Source organism: Panicum virgatum, chromosome 2K, assembly GCF_016808335.1.
Source record: "Panicum virgatum strain AP13 chromosome 2K, P.virgatum_v5, whole genome shotgun sequence".
In the NCBI taxonomy this organism is placed as follows: Eukaryota; Viridiplantae; Streptophyta; class Magnoliopsida; order Poales; family Poaceae; genus Panicum; species Panicum virgatum.
Genome location: NC_053137.1, coordinates 50657540 through 50680428, shown reverse-complemented (window position 1 = coordinate 50680428; position 22889 = coordinate 50657540). Strand labels below are relative to the sequence as shown.

At 50.9% G+C, this 22889-nt stretch overlaps 4 protein-coding genes across 7 annotated transcripts; 2 read left to right on the top strand and 2 right to left on the bottom strand.

The window, feature by feature from the left end:
• Nucleotides 1-1855: 1855 nt before the first annotated feature.
• On the top strand, nucleotides 1856-3027 carry LOC120683454. Its single transcript, XM_039965535.1, has one exon. It carries the CDS (start codon nucleotides 2049-2051, stop codon nucleotides 2958-2960), a length of 912 nt encoding a protein of 303 aa, XP_039821469.1. The 5' UTR covers nucleotides 1856-2048; the 3' UTR covers nucleotides 2961-3027.
• LOC120683442 (tetraketide alpha-pyrone reductase 1-like) lies at nucleotides 2983-5171 on the top strand. The gene is made up of 6 exons (XM_039965527.1): nucleotides 2983-3529; nucleotides 3625-3797; nucleotides 3951-4139; nucleotides 4254-4416; nucleotides 4529-4721; nucleotides 4816-5171. The coding sequence occupies exons 1-6, from the start codon at nucleotides 3409-3411 to the stop codon at nucleotides 4964-4966; spliced, it is 990 nt and encodes a 329-aa protein (XP_039821461.1). The 5' UTR covers nucleotides 2983-3408; the 3' UTR covers nucleotides 4967-5171.
• A 138-nt stretch (nucleotides 5172-5309) lies between these two features.
• On the bottom strand, nucleotides 5310-9718 carry LOC120683415. 4 transcript variants are annotated; one of them, XM_039965511.1, is made up of 13 exons: nucleotides 9337-9373; nucleotides 9014-9305; nucleotides 8694-8840; nucleotides 8012-8072; nucleotides 7816-7929; nucleotides 7354-7485; nucleotides 7171-7272; nucleotides 6698-7077; nucleotides 6490-6589; nucleotides 6323-6382; nucleotides 6159-6245; nucleotides 5930-6058; nucleotides 5310-5848 (listed from the first exon to the last, which is right to left on the bottom strand). In XM_039965511.1, exons 3-13 carry the CDS (start codon nucleotides 8801-8803, stop codon nucleotides 5468-5470), a joined length of 1656 nt encoding a protein of 551 aa, XP_039821445.1. In that variant the 5' UTR covers nucleotides 8804-8840; nucleotides 9014-9305; nucleotides 9337-9373; the 3' UTR covers nucleotides 5310-5467. The 4 variants fall into 4 exon arrangements, with proteins under 4 accessions (XP_039821445.1, XP_039821431.1, XP_039821451.1 ...); XM_039965497.1 differs by having other exon boundaries at nucleotides 7171-7269; nucleotides 9014-9718; XM_039965517.1 differs by having other exon boundaries at nucleotides 5310-5825; nucleotides 7171-7269; nucleotides 9014-9713.
• A 6638-nt stretch (nucleotides 9719-16356) lies between these two features.
• On the bottom strand, nucleotides 16357-17470 carry LOC120696114. Its single transcript, XM_039979261.1, has one exon. It carries the CDS (start codon nucleotides 17208-17210, stop codon nucleotides 16521-16523), a length of 690 nt encoding a protein of 229 aa, XP_039835195.1. The 5' UTR covers nucleotides 17211-17470; the 3' UTR covers nucleotides 16357-16520.
• Nucleotides 17471-22889: the final 5419 nt, after the last annotated feature.

Below are 22889 nucleotides of genomic sequence, written 5' to 3'. Positions count from 1 at the left end.
TCACAGCATCTTTTACGGCTTCAATGTTTGGATATGTTGCACCTTGCACTACCTCATTCCCTCTGTACTCCCACTCCTGATTTCGTACATCTTCTGCGACATCTCCTTCCACTCTTTTGGCAATGAGTACTGCTCGTCATCAGATGAGCCCTCATATTCTTCCATCTCTATTGCGATTTGATCTTCTGCCTCCATCTCGTCCACAATGCTATGTATCCTCTCTCCCTCATCAGCAAGGCCCTGTGGTCCCATGCTTTGGTTCTCTGACTCTTCTGACTCATCTTGCTCAACATAATTGGTCTCTCTTCGAATACTCGGAGTTCCTTGATCTGCACAATGTTGGATTTCATTTTCTGTCTTCTCCCGGATTTGAACAAGAATGGCCAGAGGCCACCCACGCTCTAGAGCTGCTTGCATGTACTTCTGCCAGTCATCAGTGCTGTGTATCATCATCAATTCTCATAATTCACTTTCTACCTCCCAATTAACAAGAGACTGGACAGTGATCACATGTGTCAACGGATCAACATGGAACCCACGCTGCAGCCACTTACATATGGAACCAAAACTCCTTTCCAGAGGTTTATTTATGCCGCTAGATGTGCGCTTAAAGGCAGAAAGATCTACTCCATTTGGCCCATACATAACATTGTATTCACCATAAAATACTTGAAACTGCATCTTGCTCGACATATCTGTATATCATATAATACTTATCGAGTTATACTCTTTACTTCACTAACTTATTCAATAATCCGTAAAAACTAAGTATGAAATTCAACTACAACGTATAAGTATTCATAACTACGTGATGACACTCAAATTCTATACTGCATATGCCAAATTCTATTCTAAATCATAATTAATTTATAAACACGTCTCTAATAGTACTGCAATTGTAATAATAAATGCGTAGAACTAATTTTCTAAACTAATTTACTACTACGTAACTACAAACTAAAGTATCATTGAACTCCTACTTAAATGGTTCTACTATAGCACTAATTAAATTAAATTACTCACCCCTACTTAAATTACTCATATTTAAATACGTAGTACTTAAATATAACAATATATAAACTAAATGTACTAACCTGCAGATCACAAGTGCTGAATCCGGCAGGGCTTCGCCGCTTTACTTCTCCTCACTCCTCTCTTTTTTTCTGGATTTTTTGTGGAATTTTCGGGCTCAAATGAGGAGGGAAGGGGAGAGTTGGAGCTTTTATAGGGGGTATGGGGAGGGTTGGAGTTTTTATAGAGGGATACCCCGGTCGCCCGAGGGGGGGCGACAGGCCGCCCCTGTCGCCCGAGGGGGGGCGACAGGCCCCCCTGCCGCGTCCGTGGGCCGGGGCGCGTGCTGGGCCCAGCGGTCGCCCGAGGCGGGGGCGACAGGCCCCTGTCGCCCACGGGCGACATGACCTTTTTTTTCTTCCAGGGACCTCATTGTGAATTTGAAAAAAAATTACACTTAAAGCCTGTCGCCCTATGGGGGCGACCAGGGGTATTTTTGAAATATTTCAAAACGGACATATATTTTTGAAATTTTTATTTTTAAAAATATAAAAAAGAAAAACCGCCCAAGCGGTGTGGCGTGGGATTCAAAAAAAAAGGTGTGGGGGTGAGTGGGCCTTGAGCCCTGTACCTAGGGCGGCCCATGCAACGAATGCGAGCAAGGGTTGACCTTGGGCCTTGTCACGGCAACTTTTTTTTTAGCAACCGCACTCGATCACGGCGTGATTTTCTCAAATAAAAAAAACGATCACGGTGTGATTCTCTGAAGAATAGACTGCGTTGTGCTCTTCCTCCTCGACTCGAGTCTGCTTTAAAAAAAATTTCTGTAATTACGGTGTCCTCGCTGCTTCTTCCCAAATTTTCCTTTCCTGCGATCCGGTTACCACAGAGGACAAACCACAGGAAATGCAACAGATCCTGGGTCTGAAAATTTATCCACTCTGTTCCCGTAACGCAGAAGAAGGTAGTGGATAATCCGTTCTCTAGATTAGCACCCCCGCGCGGGCACGGCGCCTTCCCCTGGAAGAAGGAAATCAATGGCGCAGCCGCCGCCCGAGGCCCTGTCGCTCGCCGGCCGCCGGGTGGCGTTCACGACGCCGCAGACGGGCGGCGGCGGCGCCTACGGCGGCCGCCTGGGCGCGCTCCTGCGGCAGCGCGGCGCGCGCCCGGTCCCCGTGCCCACCGTCGCCGTCCAGCCGCACGGCCCCGACCGCCTCAGCCCCTTCCTCCTGCCAGGCGCCCTGGACCCCTTCGCCGCGATCGCCTTCACCTCCCGCTCCGGCATCTCCGCCTTCGCCCGCGCCCTCCCGACCTCCCACCGCCCGCTCTCCGGCTCCGGCTCCGGCGCCTCCGCCTCCGCGCTCCCCTTCACAGTCGCGGCCCTGGGCAGCGACGCCGACCTCCTCGACCGCGCTTTCCTCTCGCGCCTCTGCGGCGACGCCGGGACGAGGGTAGCCGTCCTCGTCCCCGACGTGGCCACCCCGGCCGGCCTCGTGGAGGCGCTGGGCCCCGGGTCCGGCCGCCGCGTGCTCTGCCCGGTCCCGGACGTCGTCGGCCTGCGCGAGCCCCCCGTCGTGCCGGAGTTCCTCGCGGGGCTCGAGGCGGCCGGTTGGGTTGCCGTGCGCGCGCCGGCGTACACCACGTGCTGGGCGGGCCCGGGCTGCGCGGGGCCGCTGGTGGACACGGACGCCGCGGCGCCCGACGCCGTCGTGTTCACGAGCACGGCCGAGGTGGAGGGCCTGCTCAAGGGGCTGGACGCCGCGGGGTGGAGCTGGGCGCGGCTGAGGGAGCGCTGGCCCGGCATGGTCGTGGCCGCGCACGGGCCGGTCACCGCCGACGGCGCCAGGAGCCTCAACGTCGAGGTGGACGTCGTGAGCACCAGGTTCAGCAGTTTCCATGGGGTTGTTGATGCTCTTGCCACAGCGTTTTCTCCTCAAAAGATAGTGTAATTGGATTTGCAATGGCTGCAACATCGACTGGAAGTCTGGAAACAACCACATTCGTTTGACTGATGAATCATGACTGTTCCCAACCAGCTAAAAGGATCACCTACGCGTCTTGATCATGCCATGCATTGCCCGCTGTCTCCCTTTCTTTTTTGACAGTCACAAGATGATGGGATGAACAAAGAAAATTGGCATAAGAGCCTGCAAACTTCATTTTAAATCACCCAACTTTATTTCATACCAACTTGTCACCTAGAATGGGATACCTCCTGAATGGATTGTAAATCTACCCCCCACCAACCCAGCTTGTATCTGTTTATCATGATCACCGTAACTGGGTTGCTGTGATGTACAATTCTTGCTCTTCCTTCTCTAGAATATTCCTTGTGGTGCGTATAAGAGAAGGTGGATTCGGACCAGAGCTCAGCATCCCTTGCAACTGTCTTAGAAAATGGTGAGCTCAAGTAAGGGTAAAGTGTGCGTGACTGGGGCTTCAGGCTTCATTGCCTCTTGGCTTATCAAACAGCTTCTTGAGTCTGGATATCATGTGGTAGGGACTGTCAGAGACCCAGGTATTTACACACATATCAATCCTTTTGCTATCATCCTCTTGATTATATTGTATATTGATGCTTGTACAATGAACTTTTTTTTTCTGATTTTTCAGGAAATCGCCAGAAAGTGTCACACCTTTGGAAATTGCCTGGTGCTAAAGAGAGACTGCAGATTGTGCAAGCTGATCTGTTGGAGGAAGGGAGCTTTGATGAAGCTGTGATGGATTGTGAAGGCGTCTTCCACACTGCATCTCCTGTCCTCGCTAAATCTGATTCTAGTAGCAAGGCATGTTGCTTTTGCTTTAAACAGTTCACTCTTTTGTGTATAGATTTGCTGTTTTATTTTGGCTTTAGAAGTTTTAGTTCAAATTCTAGTTTCCTTCTTTGGAAATGCATCTACCTGAAGTTAAACTGTTTTCATGTGGTGTTCATGTTGCAGGAAGCAACGCTTATTCCTGCAGTAAACGGTACTCTGAATGTGCTAAGATCGTGCAAAAAGAACCCATTTCTGAAAAGGGTTGTTCTTACATCTTCGTCATCTGCGGTGAGGATCAGGGATGATGCTCAGCCGAATATCTCACTGGATGAAACAATATGGAGCTCTGTGCCACTATGTGAAAAGATGCAGGTGATAAATTGAAGAATCTACTCCTTAGCTTAACTTCAAACGTTGTATTTGCATTCCATGTACTGTCAAACGTTGATCTGAGAATGGTGTTTATCCCTTTTTTTCCATCCAAAGCTATGGTATGGCCTGGCGAAGGTATTTGCAGAGAAAGCAGCATGGGAGTTCGCCAAAGAGAATGGCATTGACCTTGTGACTGTTCTTCCCTCATTTGTGATTGGGCCCAGTTTATCCCACGAATTATGCGTTACAGCTTCAGATGTCCTAGGCTTATTCCAAGGTATCCATGTTCCTTACAATACCAGTATACCACCATCTAGCCCTGTTTTTCACATCTTCACCATGATAGGTATTCAGCTTTTCTAGTGAATCCTAACAAAATGGCTTTTCAGGTGACACTGCCAGATTCAGCTGCTACGGAAGGATGGGGTACGTCCACATCGACGATGTCGCGAGCAGCCATATCCTCGTGTACGAGACGCCCGAGGCCACCGGGAGATACCTGTGCAGCTCGGTGGTGCTGGACAACGACGAGCTGGTCTCCTTCCTTGCGAAACGATACCCGGTCTTCCCCATACCTCGGAGGTTCGTCGTCGTTCAGAATTCAGATATGTGCCACTGATCAGATGAACCCAAATAAAGCTCTGACCGAAACGCGCCTCCTGAAATCGCTCTGCAGGCTGGACAACCCCTACGGCAAGCAGACGTACCAGCTGAACACGTCCAAGCTGCAGGCGCTGGGCTTCAAGTTCAGGGGATTGCAGGAGATGTTCGACGACTGTGTCCAGTCGCTCAAAGACCAGGGCCACCTGCTGGAGTGCCCGTTGTGATGGAGGGGGAAGCTGTCGTCGTCAAGAACAGGCCATAGCCAAACAGAGTCAGTCGGATCACGTCCACAAATCGTTGGCTCCGAGCCAAATACGTTTCAATAATTCCATGTCGTGTCAGCGTCCTTTCTTAAGCAGCTGCTCTCAGTTCATCGCTCACGGATTGTACGACTACTTAAATAAAATCTAGCCATTCGCTTTACCTTTATTGTCTCCATCTTTTCTGCGAACCTCTTGCTGTGCTTGTGGTTGTCGGTGATGAACTGATGATCACCGGAAGCGTGACAGCAGCACCGAGCCGGAGAGAGAGGAAAAAATAATCAGTTTTTTTTTGAGGGGGTCAAAATTCATCAGTTCATAATCTTAATCCCAAATTCCTCAATGCACATCCACAGAAAGAAAAATGTACAGTGTTTGAGCCACCAGCCCTAACTCAAAACTACTCACAATTCGCAGCCACACCCGTATCTACAGCCACACACTCGCATGCACACCCCACACTACTTACACTGTGGCAGGTGTCTCGATGGACAGAAGCCAGCAGCAGCGGAAACAACACCACATGTGGCGTCTAGTCAGCCAGGTCCCTATGTACAACGTATCTGAAGGCGGACTTGTACGGCATCCACTCGACGCACTTGTCGGCCCTCCTCCTCGGGCAGCGCTCCCGCTGGGCCTCCGGCATGCTCTCGCACACGAGCTCCACCAGGTGCCGCAGCTCCAGCGCGGCGTCCCTGGCGTAGTAGTGCAGCACCTTGGGCAGCAGCAGGGCCTGCTTCCGCACCACCACGCTGCCCTGGATGAACTCCGTCCGCGCCGTCTCCAGCTGCTGGTGGATCTTCTTCGCCGTGTACAGCCGGACCTGCAGCGCAGCAAGAGAAAGTTCTGCGGTGGTGAGGACTTGGCGTGCCAGTGCCCTCCTGCCGGTCGCCATCGGCTCTGAAGATGCTAGGGCTGGGAGCTTACAGGCGGGTCTGAAAATGCCCCGGTCGACAGCGCGAAGTGCGCGATCGGCTCGGGGTGGTGGAGGGTGTAGGGGTGCCTGGCCGTCCCTGCCGTGGATCTTTTCGACGGCGTGAATAGCGCGCGGACCCACTGAAAACGTTCTTCTTGTTAGTTTGTTTGCTCTGAATTTCTGATGAGTGGCTCTGTTTTTGTTGCTGAAGGAAATGCCATAGTTTGCTCATGGACGTACCAATGATGGGCGATGGGACTGGCATCCAAGAATCGAGTTCTGAATAATCTGGGCGTTTACTGATTGCCCACCCACGTTGTACGCAGCCTGACGAAAAAAATGCCGAAATGGTCAGATACATTTGTCTGTAAACAGAGATAGCACTAGCAGATGAAATGCTGTACCTTCAGAATCATGTCCGTGCTCTTCATGCGCTTGTCGTGTAGACCATAGGCCAGAAAAGCCTGTCATATCACAAGGCAGCAATGCAGGTTAAGCATGAGTTCTGAATTATGGGGCTAACAGTGGGACACAGGAAAGGTGAGATGGGATTTTCAGGACTGAGCAATACATGCATCACTAGAGCATTGTGGATATTAATCCAAAAGCAGAGCTGCTCCTCATGTGTCATCTTCATTGGGTCAACTTTTTCGAGGCGCTGTATCAGGGACCTGTGGGGCACAGCATGAATAAATACATAAACTAGCACCTGAAGAAATTTGTCTTCATTAAATCAGCACCTAGAAAACATGCTGTTTTCCTCGCTTCGGTTGCTTTACCTGATAGTCTCCAACATTTTTGAGGCATAATCAAACTTGTCAGCATCGATATGTATCCTCGGAATGACAATCATGTCTATGTTTTGTTCATTCTTCTCTTTCTGGAATCCATACTGACGTGGGCTATCAAAGTTGAACCGAGGGCTCCAACTGTCATTACGGCGCCTCGGAGAAAAAGTACTTGAAGATGAAACAGGACTTGGTGAAGTCATGCATTCTGCGTCTTGCCGTTGCGTGCTTGAAAGTTTGCAGTAGACAGCACCAATGCAGCTCAAAATGTCCTCCGATAATTTGCATGAGATCTTAGGCACATATTCTGAAATAGAAGCACTCAAGAAGTTCACAAGGCTGGAATGCCTTGCACCTGATTTAGGTACCTCCTGTAGCCTATGAGAGCTGTGTCATTTTTTTTTTCAGCTAGAAAGATGGTGCCATTAGTATGAAAGAATGAAAGAAATGGTCTGCACACTAACAGAATTTGAGACGGTTGGCAAGTTGAAGGCTGCAGATTGCTTTATAACCCTTAAACGGAGTGCGCCTTCGTCAATGTTTTTCAAGGTTTCTTGGTCCACCTGCTGCTAGTTACAGTAATATTAGGACATTGACATTTAGACTTCATATATGATATATATCTGATCCGATCTTTCATTATGTACCTCACTTGTGAAGCTGCAGGATTCAGATACATATTGATCAAATGCTCTTCTATAGAGGGAAAGCAGATGTAGTTCCTTGCGTATGACTTCCTGCTCAAGAGCTGCAATCTCCCCAACTAAATCTGCAACAGACTGCAGAATTGCAAGGTCACAACTAAGAAACCATACACAGAATAAAAGGACCAGTGAGGCAGTGACAGATGGACAGTAACATATTTCTCAATTCAGTTTTCATTGCAAAGATTTAAAACTTTTCCCTGAAAAAAAAAGATTAAATATTCAAAGGACAGTCTTGGCCTACAATTACATCCCCTCTGGATATCAATGTCAGTGATGTATTAAGAGCATTACTAGTGAATGAACAGTAGCATATAACATATGCATCTTGTCTTTCATCTGCTTTAAGAAAAACATATACTGTCCTCAACCTTTTGGAATAATTTTGTAGGAGTTGCTACAAACCTTTGAGGTAGCCTTTTGTGTTCGTTCTGTCGCTTTTCTGGAGCAATGGTCTGGCAATTGCTCTGGCAAGTTAAGTGAGTGCCTTCTGTTGATCATCTTCTCTCTGTGGGTTGTCTGCATGACGAAAGGTCGTTCCAATAAGTAAACCATAAAATGTATATGAAAACAAATCGCAAGATGGATCCAATTTACTCACAGGCTTGCAATAGGAGAATCGTGGTGACATATCTGGTGCGCCTTCATGCGTCTTCAGAATGCTAAAACGACAGCAGTAAATTATTAGAACATTACTTTCCAATTTTGATGTATTGACACAAATTAATTGAAAGGCTTCATAACCCCTAAGCCTTGTCTAAACTTAGGGAATTGCTAGGAAAATTTTCTGCCTTACTATTTTTGCGGCTGTGTGGTAAAAGTAAATCTAAGAGTAGGTTAATCCATACTGATAGTTGATACCATTGTGAACCATTTTCTTGAAGATGAATTCTAGACAGTGGACTACACTACAGCGGTACAGTGGTACCGTACTTGTGGTCTAAAGGAATTCAATGCGATATGAATAGGACGGTTGAACTGTACAGAAAGAAGTTAATAGGCTGCTGAACTGAAATAATGCATAATTGCTGTGTACTCCCAAATACGGATGATGATCTGAACAGGGCTTAAACACGGTTAGAATGCTACAGGTAGCAATCCACTTGTGGCCTTTATTCAGGTTCCCTGCACGGCTGCACATCTATTCAGCGCTTGCGAATTAATATTCCTCTGCACTAATGGGCGCTTAATTTCCTACGGAAGCTGCTCATGACGAATTGAACAAGTTTGAGGAGAAAAGTTTCTTGCAGGTTTCAGGACGCTGAGAGGAGTACAGCTCTAACCTCCGTGAAGAGTACCGGTGCTGGAGACTGCGAGACGATTGGACCGACCTCGGCGTGCCGGCGCAGGACCCCGTCTCCGAGAGCACCCCTGACCTCGACTCCCTTTCCATCGCCGACCAAGCCTTCTCTCCCCTCACCTCCGAGAACCTGCCAAGCGCCAGCCATCGATCAATCCATGGCCATGAGTAGCACGTGCAGTGCTAGCGATCTCCACAGAGATGCATCTGATCACTCACTCAGTGATCTTATCAGGCTGGATTAACATTGCTGAAGTAGTAGCAAAGAATATGAGCATCTGGCAGAAGGGATGCATGCCGTACCTTGAGCTGTTGTGGCGAACAGTGAGCTGTCCATGTACAGAGCGAGAAAGGATGCCGCCGTGGCTCAGCTTTGTCCGGGGAGCTGGAGCCTGGAGCTCAGCTGCACCGGTTCTCGAAAGAGCTGAGCTTAGTCGCTCCTGCAAAGGAAAAGGCAAGGCTTTCTTGGGTACCTGCGAGTCTGCGACAGAACTAGTAGCCAAGAACAATGGAGGAGAAGCAGAGCAGGCTCCTCGTAGCTTGCCAATGGAGCTGGTATAAGGACGAGACAGAGAGGCTGGAGGGGAGAGCAGGAGAATACCCCGGGAGACGAAAGGGGCACAGGAAAGCTGGCGCAGCAGCCGCCGCCAAAACAAATGGGAATGGAAAAGAAGGCCAGGGAAAGCAGGTGCTTAAAAGAAGGGAGGTGGAGAGAAAGAAGAATCGGGCAATGGCATCAATCCTCGTTGTCCCACCGCTGTTAGTTCTTTAACCGAAGGAACAGGGAAAGGCCAGCGGCCGACTCCATTCCCAAACCACTGCGGTAGTGCAGTCTAATCAGCACTAGCAGGGAGGAGGAGACGATGATGATACTCGGTGGATTAGTAGCAGCATCAGAAGCTGGGGACAGGCACCAAATCTTTTTTGTTTTCTTGGCGAGGGAGATGCGAGTGAGAGAGAATGACTGAATTATTATTGGGTCGGGGAGCAGGGAGGGCAGGTGGGAATAATGCGGGGGATTTGGTTGCTGCGGCCCTGTGTGTTGTTTCGTGGTTTTCTTGGGAATGCAGAGTGGTCAGGCCGGAGATAACCACCATTCTTGATCCGTCACTCCATCAGCAGCAGACAAACTTTTTTTGTTTTTTGACACGCAACTTGATTACTACTACTACTTCTGACTTGTGAGTGATGCCATATTAGTGACAGGAGCAGAGGAGCTCATGATAGATCATTTACGGCCATCCGATCCGGTCCTAAAATCTGGTGGCCAGCCGCATTGCAAATTGGGGGGAGCTGGACACCTGAGCTTCTGAAATCCATTCATGGAGCACTGGCTCTCCCATCATCCTGTGCACAATGTCGGTTCCCTTGTTTCTGAAAACCAAAAAAATAGGATGCGTTTGCTTCGAATTCGTGTGCGACGGAACGTGCCTGTCCTTTGACACTGCTAACGGGGGCAATGCAGCCTCACCTTTCTGTGTACCGGAAGCGAAAGCAACGCGGTTGAGTGAGCCCCGGCGGTCGGTCAAACTCAAACCGAACCGACGGTGCCTTGCACCAAGATGGCGTGCCGCCGGCCCTGCCTGCACACGCCCGCTCCTTCCCGTGACCCTTCCTGCGCAAAAGCGAGCAGGGCTGTGTGTTAGATCCGTAAAATAGTGGTAAAAAAATTGCATCGGATACTGTACCATTTTTCGTTTTTTTGGTAATAATTGTCCTACCATGATGTAATTAGTCTCAAAAAATTTGTCTCATCGTATATATAAAACTATACAATTAATTTTTTTATTTATCTACGTTCCGGCCTTCGGAACTCTGCTCCGACGCAACGTCTCACCGGACACGGCATCCTCCTCGCTATCCACTGTCCTGTCATCCTGTGAATCTGTGATCCCCCGCAATAATGCGGCCAGGCCAGGCCGGGCGCTCGAGCGAACAGCTCCGGGTCCGGGCGCCGGGCGGGGCGATCCCGTCACCGGCGCGCCACCGGGTCCGGGAGGACAAGCGGTCACCGGGTCGCTGTCATCCGCCGAGCACGGGGAGGGAGCCGACGTGCAACAGCCAGTGGCCGCATGAGCTCCGAGCCCGGAGATGCCGGCGCGGCCCGCGCCCGCGCCGTGCGCTCCCGAGGCCAGCGGACAAGCAGAGGCGCGCGGGGGGAGCCGGCTCGTAAACGGCGGTGCCCCACCACCGTGGCACTGTACCGTGGACGCATGCGCGCGTCTCAGGTTCGCAGCGCATCGTGTTTGCACAGCTCGTGCTAGTACCGCCACGAGTCCACTGCTGGGCATTATTCGTCGTCGAATTATACTTAATAAATAAATAAAAGGATCGGCGGCCGGAGATCGGAGTGACAAGGATGGGCCCGGATCCGATGGGGTCGTCGGGGGGCGACGGATCCGCGGTGGATTATTCTATGCGCTCCGGCGACGCGAGTAAACAAACATGGCGAGGCGAGGAGCATCTTCGTTCGACGAGCGAGCGGGCACGGGGCGGCATGGCACGGCATCCCGACGCGGGCGCGAGGCCTAAACAAACTACACGGGATCTGCGGCAGGGGGCGCTGGGATTGCGGCGCGCGCGTGCTCGTTTCGTTTCGTCGGGCGGGGCGGGTCGGCGAGACGGCGACACGGCGTGCACGAACCTAGACGGCGTCGGCGCGGCGACCCACACGTCGGCGTCAAGGGGAGGTTGGTGGCCGTCAGGCCACCTACCTGTCGCTGCGTTACGTGCGCGGCGGGATGGCCCCGCGCTGTATGGCCGTGGCCCGCGCTGTATGGCCGTGGCAGCTGCTGCCGCGGCCACTGTAGCATGCAGTCTGCAGTTTTTGGTGCTGGGCGCTCCGGGCGTCCGCGATTGTAATAGCTATACTTAGTATATTGATGTGGAGGTGAGAAATAAAAAAATATTTTATTAGATCTATATATTTCTCTTACATGTTTTTAGACTACGTATTTGCTCATCACTGGTCGTCACTCTCACTCCTATTTTTCTATTTTTCTATTGTCACATCAGATGTATCGCGGACACGAGCCAGCGGCGAGCGCTGCTGCTGGGGGCGTAGGCGTACACGTGTGGCTCCCGGAGCTCGGAGACGCGTGACGGGCCGGGCCCACCTCGCCTGCGAGGCTGTCCATGTGTGCGTGCGTGCGGCCGTGCGTCGGTGGCGGCCGATTCATTGCGCCCGCGCTAGGTGGCCGCCGGTCGGATGATCGATCGGATCCAAGGGCGGGCGAAACGAAAGCGGGGCGCACGCACACCCAGCATCTCTGCATCTGCCTCTGGCCTGCGGTCCCTCACTATCGGGGTCCCGGAACCTTTGCGAGGCCGGGGAAATTTCATGGCGCCGCGGCTGGGAGGGAGGCAGCCGTCCCGACATGGATAGGCCCGCGGGACCACCGGACCGGCGCGGCGTCCTCCTTTTCCTATACGGGTACAGTTGGGGGTACTTATTTTTCGCCGGCCGTCGATGATCCGTCGTCCTTTGATCCTTTCCTTCACAGCTGGGCAGGCCAATGTTGGGATGGAAGGGTGCGTGCTTTGTTCGTTCTGCGGAATAGTTGGATGGATCATGGGCGGAAGAAGCTCGTTCTCTCGTATCTCAGAGTAAGCACGCATCCGCGTAAAGCGATCTCGGTGTGGTGTGGCAGATCTCCGTCTGTACGTGGTCAAGGTCAAAGCTGCTTCTCTTTTTTTTTTGCCTGCGAGATCGCCCAAGCTTACCGATGACTTGCTTGCAGTTGGAGTAGGATTAGTATCAGTATTCAGTCACCTTTCTCATCAGAGAAAAGAAAAGAGTATTAGTCGGCACCCTCGCTTTTCCACTCGTGCGAAAGATTGTGATTGTGGCATGCAATAATGTAGGAGAAATGGTAGTACCATACTGTCCGGTGCTACTCCCGTTAGGAGGATGGAGAAAAACACATACAGCACGTACGTTTGTCGTCGTCGTCGACCGGATTCAGATGATGATTGCAAGCACGCCCGCCCATTATTCGGTCCCCGTCCGGTGACGGGTAAACTGTAGTGATCGCCGCGATCGGTAGTACTGCCACTATCACCGGTACGTAGGACAGTACGTATGTAGGCGTCAGAGGAGAAGGTGCGCGCGCGCGCCGTGGTTAGGAAGCCCGCCGGCAGCTTGCTTAATTCGCAACACGCCAAGAGACGACACGGCATTGCGGTGACAGTGCTACTTGCCACTAGTAGCTATTCTTCTCTCCGTCACTTGCCGCTTGCCAGATCTGAGGAGAAGGGTTCAAGGAGACAAGGCGCAACTAGCCCGCGAGTTTAATCTCTCCTCGACATCTCCGTCCATCCACGGAACCAACGTATGCGGTTAGTTCAACTGTCTGCTACTGCTATGCGTGTGGCATCATCGCGACTGTACTGCGCTGAGGTAGCTAGTCGTATCCTTTCAGCTAAGCAGGTACGTACTACGGTGTCCGTATTTGCAGGGGTGCAGAGGCCGACCTTACGACATCGACCGACGCGTCTACATATGTCGACACAACAAGTGCTGGTCGTAATAATAAGAAGGATTGCCCCCTCCCCCCCCCCCCCCCCCCCCCCGTTGCGTGCTCTGCACATCTCAGCCACATGAACTGGACAGTCTACACACATCGTAGCCTACAGACTAGCTACCAAACAGCTAGACGCTTACGGTGACGCCAATCCTCCAGCTAGGTTCCTTCCATCTGCAACTGGGCAACACATAATACGAAAGATATGCTATGCATGCACGGCTGACGGCTGTGTGTGGTGGTGGGAGCTAGGAAGGAATCTTGCACGTACTTCTGGAAACATGTTTCCTCCACCTGTCTGTCACGAAAGCCAGCGCTGAAAACGTTGCGAATCTGCCCTGGTGTGGTGTGTCTTTTCATCAAAGTCCATTTACTAAAAACAAAAATGTGGTGATTTACGACAAAAATTTTATGATATTTTAAAGAGCGTCACAATTGTACATAATTTATGACTGAATTGTACATAATTTATGACGAATTTACAGGTATGGACCCTAGACCCAGAATTTTACGACGTTTTATTGAATTTGTCATAAGTGAGCCCACAAAATATGACGTTTTATTGAATTCGTCGTAATTGAGCCCTCAAAACATGATGTTTTAACATTAATGTCATAGAAATCGTCATAATTATTTTAACTATATGTTTTGGCATTCTTCATTTTTAATTTATATGTTTTGGCATTCTTCATTTTTAATTTAAGTTTTTGCTTCTCTTATTTGATGCTTACGTGGCAGCCTAGTGAACGCACACGTGGTATGCCGAGTGGGGCCCACTTGCGCAGTGCCAGGAGAACTTTTAATCCAAAAATTCTGCATTGGTTGCGCAGTGCCAGGTAGGAAGTGAAGGCCATTACCACCACGCAACTTGACTGTTTGTGATTATGCTGAGAACATTGTTTCTTTTGCAGTCTTGTTGCATAATACGGCACTCTCCTCCCCTCCGGCGTAGGGGCCAAAAATAAGGGTCGTGCTCACTTTCACTTGTGTCTGGGCCGAGCTGTTTTTTGCCCCCTTCGGGCCTCCTCTCTCTCATCCCTGTTCTCTTTGCGCCAAGCCCAGCTTCAGCCCGCAACAGGAGGACCAGCGGAGGGGGAAAATAGGCTCAAACGGGAGAGGAAGGGGGGAAGGATCGAACCGGGGTTTTGGAGTTACGAATCTTAGCAACCTTCCACTACGTTACGCCTTCACTTGTGCTTGAGTTTGGTATTATCCTATATATACATTAACTTACTCAAGTTTTAATTCGAAAATATGAGAAACACGTAGGTAGTATTGTGGATTCGAACCCAGACCCTTAAAGATGACTAAGACTTGATAGCATTACCACTGGGGTTTGGCAGGTCTGTCTGCATCATTACAGCATAATATATGTTCATATTTGTATAGCTATAGTTGATGTTGAGATTGTGGCTAGTTTCAGTAGTGCTTGCTGCTCACTTCCTCCCTGCATGTGTCTATTTTGGTGCTAATTCTTGGTGTAACACATGCTAACTAAAGAAACTATAAATCTGATATATGTTTTTAAATATTGATTTTTTAAATTACAAGAGATATCTGATAGCTCTGAACTTGTGTGAAGTATTCATGCTGTGTATAAGAACAGCTAAGGACTAATCATGCCATGTTTTTGTATTATCAAAACATGAATTATAGCTATCTGAATTGAAACGCTTAATGCCTAGTAGTTAGCTGTTTTGAGTATATTCCATATTCGTCTCAACATACAAGTGAATAGTTGATTGTTAGTTCTGACTCATGAAGTAGTAATCCAAATGCTTATACAAGTGAATAGTTGATTGTTAGTTCTGACTCATGAAGTAGTAATCCAAATGCTTATACAAGTGAATAGTTGATTGTTAGTTCTGACTCATGAAGTAGTAATCCAAATGCTTTTCTATTCTAAGTTCAGAACGAGTAAAGTCAATTTTGGTTGAGAAAAGTAATGCAACAATTGTACTCACCATGTTTGCTATATCATATGCAGGCCTGCAATTAAAAGCTGAGAATGATGCAAAACTTGAGCTCGTGCTTGAAACATGGGTTTGCTTGAAGCTTCTTTTTTTTCCCAGTACTGTGAGATTTTGTTCCAGATTAACTGGAATTAGACTGAATTCATGTTGAATTGAGAAACTTTGATGTTGTATGTATGTGATGAGATATTGGAACATAATTTATTTATATATTGGCTGGTTTATATCTTGATTTGGACTGAAATGGTAATGAATTGATCAGGAAAATGGGCCCTGCTTTTTTTCATGAGCTTGGGTATTAATCTTGGGCTGAAATCTTGTTAGCTGAGAATTAATCTAGGCCTGAAATCAGGGCCAACTTGGTGGCCCACTTTGAATTCGGCCCATCAACTCATGGGCTGTGCTGCTGATGTTATTCGCCACGTCACTTGCCATGTCGATTGTCACGTCACCTACCATGTCAGTCCCACGTCATTGCCGGGTCATTGACCACGTCATCATTGCTATCTACGTCATCGCCAAGTCAACAGCCACGTCATCCTCCATGTCATCATTGTGTGACGTGGCAATTGAATCTGTGACGAAAATTATACTATTTGTGGCGTTTATTTTTATCATAGAAAATAGGTTTGGGTTAGGCTTCAGGGGCCCGGAGACATTCTATGACGATTTTAAAACGTCATGGATTAAATAATCCATGATGAAAATTTAAGGAACGTCACGAGGTGTGATATATGATGCTCAATACATGACGCTATTTGAGATCGTCATAGATATTATTTTATAACAATTTTTTAGTGATATATGACGAAATTCAATCGTCATGGATCAACAGATTTTTTTAATGATTTATAGCGTATTCGAGTCACACGCACATGCGGCCACACGCCCTACCACCACCCAGGGTGTACGCGAAAAGCCGCTGAACTGGAGGATTTGAGGCTGAACATGCGGCCACACTCCCTACCGGCCCAGAGGTTTCCTAGAAAATACTATGGGCTTTGGTGGCTGGATTCGGCGGATTGATCTGTTTCAGCCCTAAAAGTAAAAGTCTCTCAGCGGGGGAAAACTCTGGCCCGGTCCAAATTAGGGCCCATGAAACATCGAATTGTTACATCGCTTGTTTAATTTCACTGAAACGAAAACAACTGGGGAAAAAACGAATCAATCCCAATTTCATTGATCAATCGCCAGATTTAATCATGACAAAGAATCAAAACTGTACTGCACACGCACTGTACACCTGTATCCTCACACAGATGGAACCATCTAAACTAAATTGGCTTGCTAAACGCCTAAACCTCCCTGATCAAGCTAGTACTGCTGATCGATGGATGTCTCGCTAGCTGCTTCCGCGATCGCGCTCAATCTCGGCACACGGCGAGGGGCACCTCCGTGGCCGACTCCCCACCTCGCCTTGCCCACGGTTCGGTCGCCGGACTCCGCCATGGGCGCGTCGCCGTATGATGATCCGCCGCCCGCGTGCGCGCTCGCAACGACGTCGACGAGCGGCGCGACTCGCCGGCGCCCCGCGGCCTGCCGTCGCTGCCGCTTGTCGCTGGCCGCGCCGGCCTTGCTCCTGCCCCGCGACGGCACGCCCGCGGCGGCGGCGGTGACGACGACGGGCGCCGTCCCTAGAGCCGCGGCGGCCCTGGCGGCGAGCGCGGCCATGTCCTGCGCGGGCAGCGGCCGCCCGAGCATGGCGGCCGGCAGCGCGAAGTAGAGCTGCCCGGGCTGGAGCGCGTCGCGCGCGCCCAGCGCGCGGGCGGGCGCGTCGAAGTCCAGCTCGTCCGAGCAGCAGAGGAAGCTAGCGCGCGGCGGCGACGGCGCTGTGCCGCCGGTGGCCAGCAGGGCCTCGTGCGCCGTGACGGGCGCCGCAAACTGCGCCAGGGAGCCGTCGAGGCCCACGACCTTGGCCGTCAGCGCGCGCACGGACGATTCCGCCGCCGCCGCCGCCGCCGCCTCCGACGGCACCGCTGTGGAGCGGGAGACGCACGAACCCATTGGTCTTCTTCACTTGTGATCTCTGTCTCTGGCTCTGTGCCTCTGTGTGGCGGAGAGGATGATCCAACGTCCAAATCCAACTATCCAATTCGATATGGTTAGAGGTAGGTTCAGTCGCTGCTGCTTCTTTTATACTAGGAGAGATGCTTGGGGAGGGGGGCGCAGGTTGGGGAAAGGCACAACGTGCTCGATCGATGAGGATGACGTGGGCGAATTCGTCACCTGTCCATATCAAACGTGCGAGGCCGGAGGGTAGACGACTGACTGATAAGAGTAGCACTATTGCAGCTAAGCTGGAGAGGTCAAAGTGTGCAGAAACCATGAACCTTCTTGGGTGATTTTGTGGTACGATCTGCTTTGCCCTCTGGCCTCTGCTAATCGCTGTCGTCTGCCTGGGACGAAGTGGCAGGTGAACGGAAGCGGCGTCGCTGAAAGGGAAAGGTCGTGTGCACCAGCACCGTGCAGTGGTGGTGGGTGGTCTTGGTCTTGGCATCGCAGGTGACAGCGAGTGGTCTGTGGTGCCAAGGCGGCGGCGGCGGCTACGTATCGTCACGGCTCGCGTCAGGGGATTGCGAAACCCGGGGGCGGGGGGCGCACGGCACGGACGCTCACTGGGGGTTCCTTTTTTTTTTTTGCCTTTTTAGAAGCTGTGCTGGGAGATTATTCGTCGGGAAAATTCCGACATCACAATCACACGAACGGTTTGACCGAAGAAGCGCGGAGGTCTACCGAACCTAACGGCAAGACGTCAAGTTCTGGCATGTATCGCCGGGATCACTGCTGCTTCGCATCTGGGCGGAGATGGACTACTCCACGATGCTGAAGAACGCACTGCACAACGAATAGGTCGTTCAGACTTTCCTCTACCGGTGGCCTAACTTGCGAACTGAAGAATTTGACATCTACAAGTCAATTTGATTCCTGTTGGTTTTTGCCAAAAGAAAAATTGTAATAATGACTCATGAATTAGCAATACTAAGGGAAGTGTGTGTGTGTGTGTGCGCGCGCGCGCGCGCGCGTGTGTGTGTGTGTGCGTGTGTCCTCGTTTGCACCTAGTAATTTATTTGGTATGAGCCAGTTGCCTTCAGGCTTCAAGGGCTTTATAGCCAACGATTCTATGGAAGTTGTTGCTCCTCTGAAAGAAAAAACATGTACGACTGTGCATGCCATGATACGATGCTACTCATGTGCATCATATCATATCTTATTATTTTTAGCATTTTTTAGCTTTCACTTTAATGTGCTAGAATATTCAGAGAAACTCTTATAAAAATAAAAATTCGACCATTATTTCAGTAATTTATAGTAAAAACTGTATAATTAGAAAAATCAAAATGACATATAATTTGGAACCGAGATAGTAGGAGAGAAGACAAGAGATGGACATTTGAATTCAAAATTCAATTCTACTCAATTTATAGATACCAAACAGCCGGTGGACAGGCAAGCCATCAGGGAAAAGGCAGAACAGTACATCTTAGACGGGGGGGGGGGGGGGGGGGGTTGCAGAAAAGAGGTCTGTTGGATTCAAATAGGACGGTTGAGGAATGAGGACCATCAACTGCCCTCTGCCAAAACTATCAAATGAAGTCGATTGTTAACATAACCAAATTTTGGGAGGGCAAAGATAGTTCATTACACAACCACGTAAAACAATATTACGGTCTTGTCTTTACTTTATTAACTTATTACTAACTCTCTCTCTTGAGCATCCTTCCAAAGTGCACCACCGTACCACGACCCAGATAGGTTTTCTGGTTTCAAAACTTCGCCAACCGTCCAACTCCTTGAGCGAGTGATACTCCATCTAACCAGAGGCTGCAGTAAAGGTGGATACAGTGTCTTGCACGTGTAACAAATAGAGGGGGGTGTGGCACTTCATAGACATGTATAAAATTGAAAGCAAACATAGTCAAAATCTAGGGATTATATTGTAAAAATTTTGCCACAACCTTCAACGTGGCTCCGCCACTGACTTGTTGATATATATCCCGCTTATACCTACATCAAATTAAATAGCTCATAATTTATCAAATACTCCCTCCGTTCCGCAAAGATTTTAGCTCAAAGTCTGTTCATTAGATTGTAGTAAAGCCCATCTAATTAAAGTAATACCAAATACCAAGAAATAATTACATAGAGAAGAACATGGAACTAATCAAATGCTTAAGTAGATGTTACTTTTCTTATTTCAATGCATTTGTATTTATTGAAGATCTAGAAAACCAAATACATAGCAGTCTTTAATCACAACTGGTATAGTTAATTAGGAGTAATATGATCCTTTTTCATTACTAGTAATATATACTATGTCTAAAATTTTCTAAACGAACGGTCTTAATTTGTGGGACGGGGGGAGTGTGCCCAATCTAGAAAAAAGAATCGACCCTTTCAACAAAAGGGGGCTAGCATTCATGTAGGTGGTACATATGGGCAAACATAAGTTGAAGTAATATATCATTAAATAGTAACTATGCATTCAAGTTGGCTTCACTCAAGACTAAGACCTTTTTACTTGTTTTCGGGAATTGTGATAGGCCATATGCCTTTGATTATTAATTATTTGTATTCAAATGCATGTTAGCAAAATATACTCCCTCTATTTTTATTTACATATCGAATTTGATTTGTCCTCAATCAAACCTAGCTAACGTTGACCAAATTTATTGAAAAAATATAATATTTAAACCAACACATTTGTTTCAATTGTTGCTATATTTTTCTATAGACTTAGTCAACGTTATCCAAGTTTGACTTAGAACAAATCTAATACGACATGTAAATAAAGACGGAGTGTCGGGTACCATGATTAGGGACACCCTAATCGGGGTACTAAGATCGCTTTAAAACGCAAACACATATTAAGACAACTGGGCCCACAAAGGCCCACGGCCTCCTTCCAATCTGGAAGAAAGGAAGGGACTCAACGGAGCCCAGCGTGTGGCCCATTCACATCCCCCTCGAACCCGCGGAACGATCTCCGCCTCTCTCGAGGGTCCCTCTCGGGCCCGCTGGACAATCTCCGCCTCGCTCGAGGGTAGCAGATCTATCCTCGAGCGGGTAAGCCATCTCCGCCTCGCTCGAGGGTAGCGGATCTATCCTCGAGCGGGTAAGCCATCTCCGCCTCGCTCGAGGGTAGCGAATCTACCCTCGAGCGGGTAAGACATCTCCGCCTCGCTCGAGGGTAGCGGATCTATCCTCGAGCGGGTAAGCCATCTCCGTCTCGCTCGAGGGTAGCGAATCTACCCTCGAGCGGGTAAGCCATCTCCGTCTCGCTCGAGGGTAGCGAATCTACCCTCGAGCGGGTAAGCCATCTCCGCCTCGCTCGAGGCCACCCCTCGGCACAAGGGACAGACAGCCCCGCCGCCCAACCACTCGCCGTACGGAGGGATTAAAGGCCAGCCACTCCGCCACGACGCCCAGGACAGACGGCGTCAGGCCGCCACTCCCACAGTGGATGTGACCGGGGTCCCATCCGCTGACTTCGGTCACCGCTCCGCCATCCCGGAGGCTGTAGCGGCACTGTGGGACATGCGACGCGAGACAAGACGGGCTCGGCACTGCTCCCGTTACTGTTCTGCCGACACCGACCATCCGGACTCGCCTCCCACTGGGGAAGGGGTCCGGCGACATCACGTGTCCTTCCGAGAGGAGCGCTCAGCGCACACGGACGGAGCCTCGGGCCTCCCCCCTTGAGGAGCCCGGGACCTCCACGTGTCCCCCGGACCTTCTAGTGTGCACGCCCGCACTCCGACCAGGGGGTCCGGGGCCGTCGCGCGCCACCACTACCGTTGGTGCATGCAGGACCCTAGTCTGAAGGGCCCACCGAATGCCACCGCGCCATATATAGAAGACCATGCACCAGCGACGACCACGCCACCTGCAGGGGCTGGCAGGACGACCGGCACGATCTTCGCAGGACCAAGGGCGATATCCAGGATGACTGTGACGCGCGCCGCCTTCCCACAATGTACTTCCTACAGTGTCCGACCACTGTACCCCCGCAATTCAGGGGAGGACGACGACTTCCATGCCCCACTCATGTACGCCGCCCCTCCTTGTGACTATAAAAGGAGGAGGCGGGCTCCCCTTAGCGGGGGCTGGTCTCTCTGGCTTCTCTCTTCCAAGAGGACGTTCAAGGACTACTAAGCACTCATCTCAACCGACTCCACTTTTAGCAGAGACTTGGGAGCTTCCCTCCCTCTCTCACCTCGCTTGTATCCTCTACTGCAAGCACTCCGGGTGCAAGATAATACCGTGCCCTCGCACACCCCCTTTGCTGGACGTACAGCCCCGCGGCCGGAACCAGGATAAACCGTGTGTTACTGTGTTGCGTCTTGCATCATCATCTGGGACGAGGAAACACGCAGCATTTACTAGTTGGGATCCGGGCCCCCCGGGTCGGGACACCGACAGTTGGCGCGCCAGGTAGGGGGGGCTGCGTGACATTTTCTCTCTTTTTCCCATTTGATCTCCAGGGATGGCGAGCAGATCCAACCCATACCCTATGGGTGTCTCGGATCTGCTCCCAGCGGGATTTGTGATCTGGTTCGGGAGTCTCGAGTTCAGAGCGACCGGCAACGGCTACCTCATGCGGCTTATCTCGCCCAGACGCAACCCCATCACCCCGACTTCACCGGCCCGGCACGACAGGCGCTCAGGTCAGCGCTCGCGACAAACACGCGCAGAGCGGCGTCGCGCGGCACGCCACAGCTCCCCCACGTGGGTCGAGGCTGGCATGTCGCAACTCAGCATCGCGGCCAACGGGGCCACCGTTTCATCATCACGTGCCTCGGCGTCATCTGCGCCGGCACCATCACCTGCAGCGGCACTAGTGCCTCCCAGGGGGGCTCGACTCCGCCTTCGCCCTTCCCCTTCAGGATGCGCAACACTGCCGCTCGCACCTACGCCTCTTCAATCAGCACTAACTTCACCGAGTATGAGGATCTGCCGGGTCATCATCTTCTATCGATCCGCAACCTCATCACGTCGTCCCAAGGGACAGACAGCCCCGCCGTCCAACCACTCGCCGTACGGAGGCATTAAAGGCCAGTCACTCCGCCACGACACCCAGGATAGACGGCGTCAGGCCGCCACTCCCACAGTGGATGTGACCGGGGTCCCATCCGCTGACTTCGGTCACCGCTCCGCCATCCCGGAGGCTGTAGCGGCACTGTGGGACATGCGACGCGAGACAAGACGGGCTCGGCACTGCTCCCATTATTGTTCTGCCGACACCGACCATCCGGACTCGCCTCCCACTGGGGAAGGGGTCCGGCGACGTCACGTGTCCTTCCGAGAGGAGCGCTCAGCGCACACGGACGGAGCCCCGGGCCTCCCCCCTTGATGAGCCCGGGACCTCCACATGTCCCCCGGACCTTCTAGTGTGCACGCCCGCACTCCGACCAGGGGGTCCGGGGCCGTCGCGCGCCACCACTACCGTTGGTGCATGCAGGACCCTAGTCTGAAGGGCCCACCGAATGCCACCGCGCCATATATAGAAGACCATGCACCAGCGACGACCACGCCACCTGCAGGGGCTGGCAGGACGACCGGCACGATCTTCGCAGGACCAAGGACGATATCCAGGATGACTGTGACGCGCGCCGCCTTCCCACAGTGTACTTCCTACAGTGTCCGACCACTGTACCCCCGCGATTCAGGGGAGGACGACAACTT

Excerpts from the sequence above, each read along its gene's own strand:
- LOC120683454 (XM_039965535.1), top strand. The coding sequence starts at position 2,049 with ATGGCGCAGCCGCCGCCCGAGGCCCTGTCGCTCGCCGGCCGCCGGGTG.
- LOC120683442 (XM_039965527.1), top strand. The coding sequence starts at position 3,409 with ATGGTGAGCTCAAGTAAGGGTAAAGTGTGCGTGACTGGGGCTTCAGGC. Across the intron at positions 3,798-3,950 it reads AATCTGATTCTAGTAGCAAG|GAAGCAACGCTTATTCCTGC; the intron begins GCATGTTGCTTT and ends TTCATGTTGCAG. Across the intron at positions 4,722-4,815 it reads GTCTTCCCCATACCTCGGAG|GCTGGACAACCCCTACGGCA; the intron begins GTTCGTCGTCGT and ends ATCGCTCTGCAG.
- LOC120683415 (XM_039965511.1), bottom strand. The coding sequence starts at position 8,803 with ATGGAAAGGGAGTCGAGGTCAGGGGTGCTCTCGGAGACGGGGTCCTGC. Across the intron at positions 7,078-7,170 it reads TGCCAACCGTCTCAAATTCT|GAGGTACCTAAATCAGGTGC; the intron begins GTTAGTGTGCAG and ends CATAGGCTACAG. Across the intron at positions 6,383-6,489 it reads ACAATGCTCTAGTGATGCAT|GCTTTTCTGGCCTATGGTCT; the intron begins GTATTGCTCAGT and ends GTGATATGACAG.
- LOC120696114 (XM_039979261.1), bottom strand. The coding sequence starts at position 17,210 with ATGGGTTCGTGCGTCTCCCGCTCCACAGCGGTGCCGTCGGAGGCGGCG.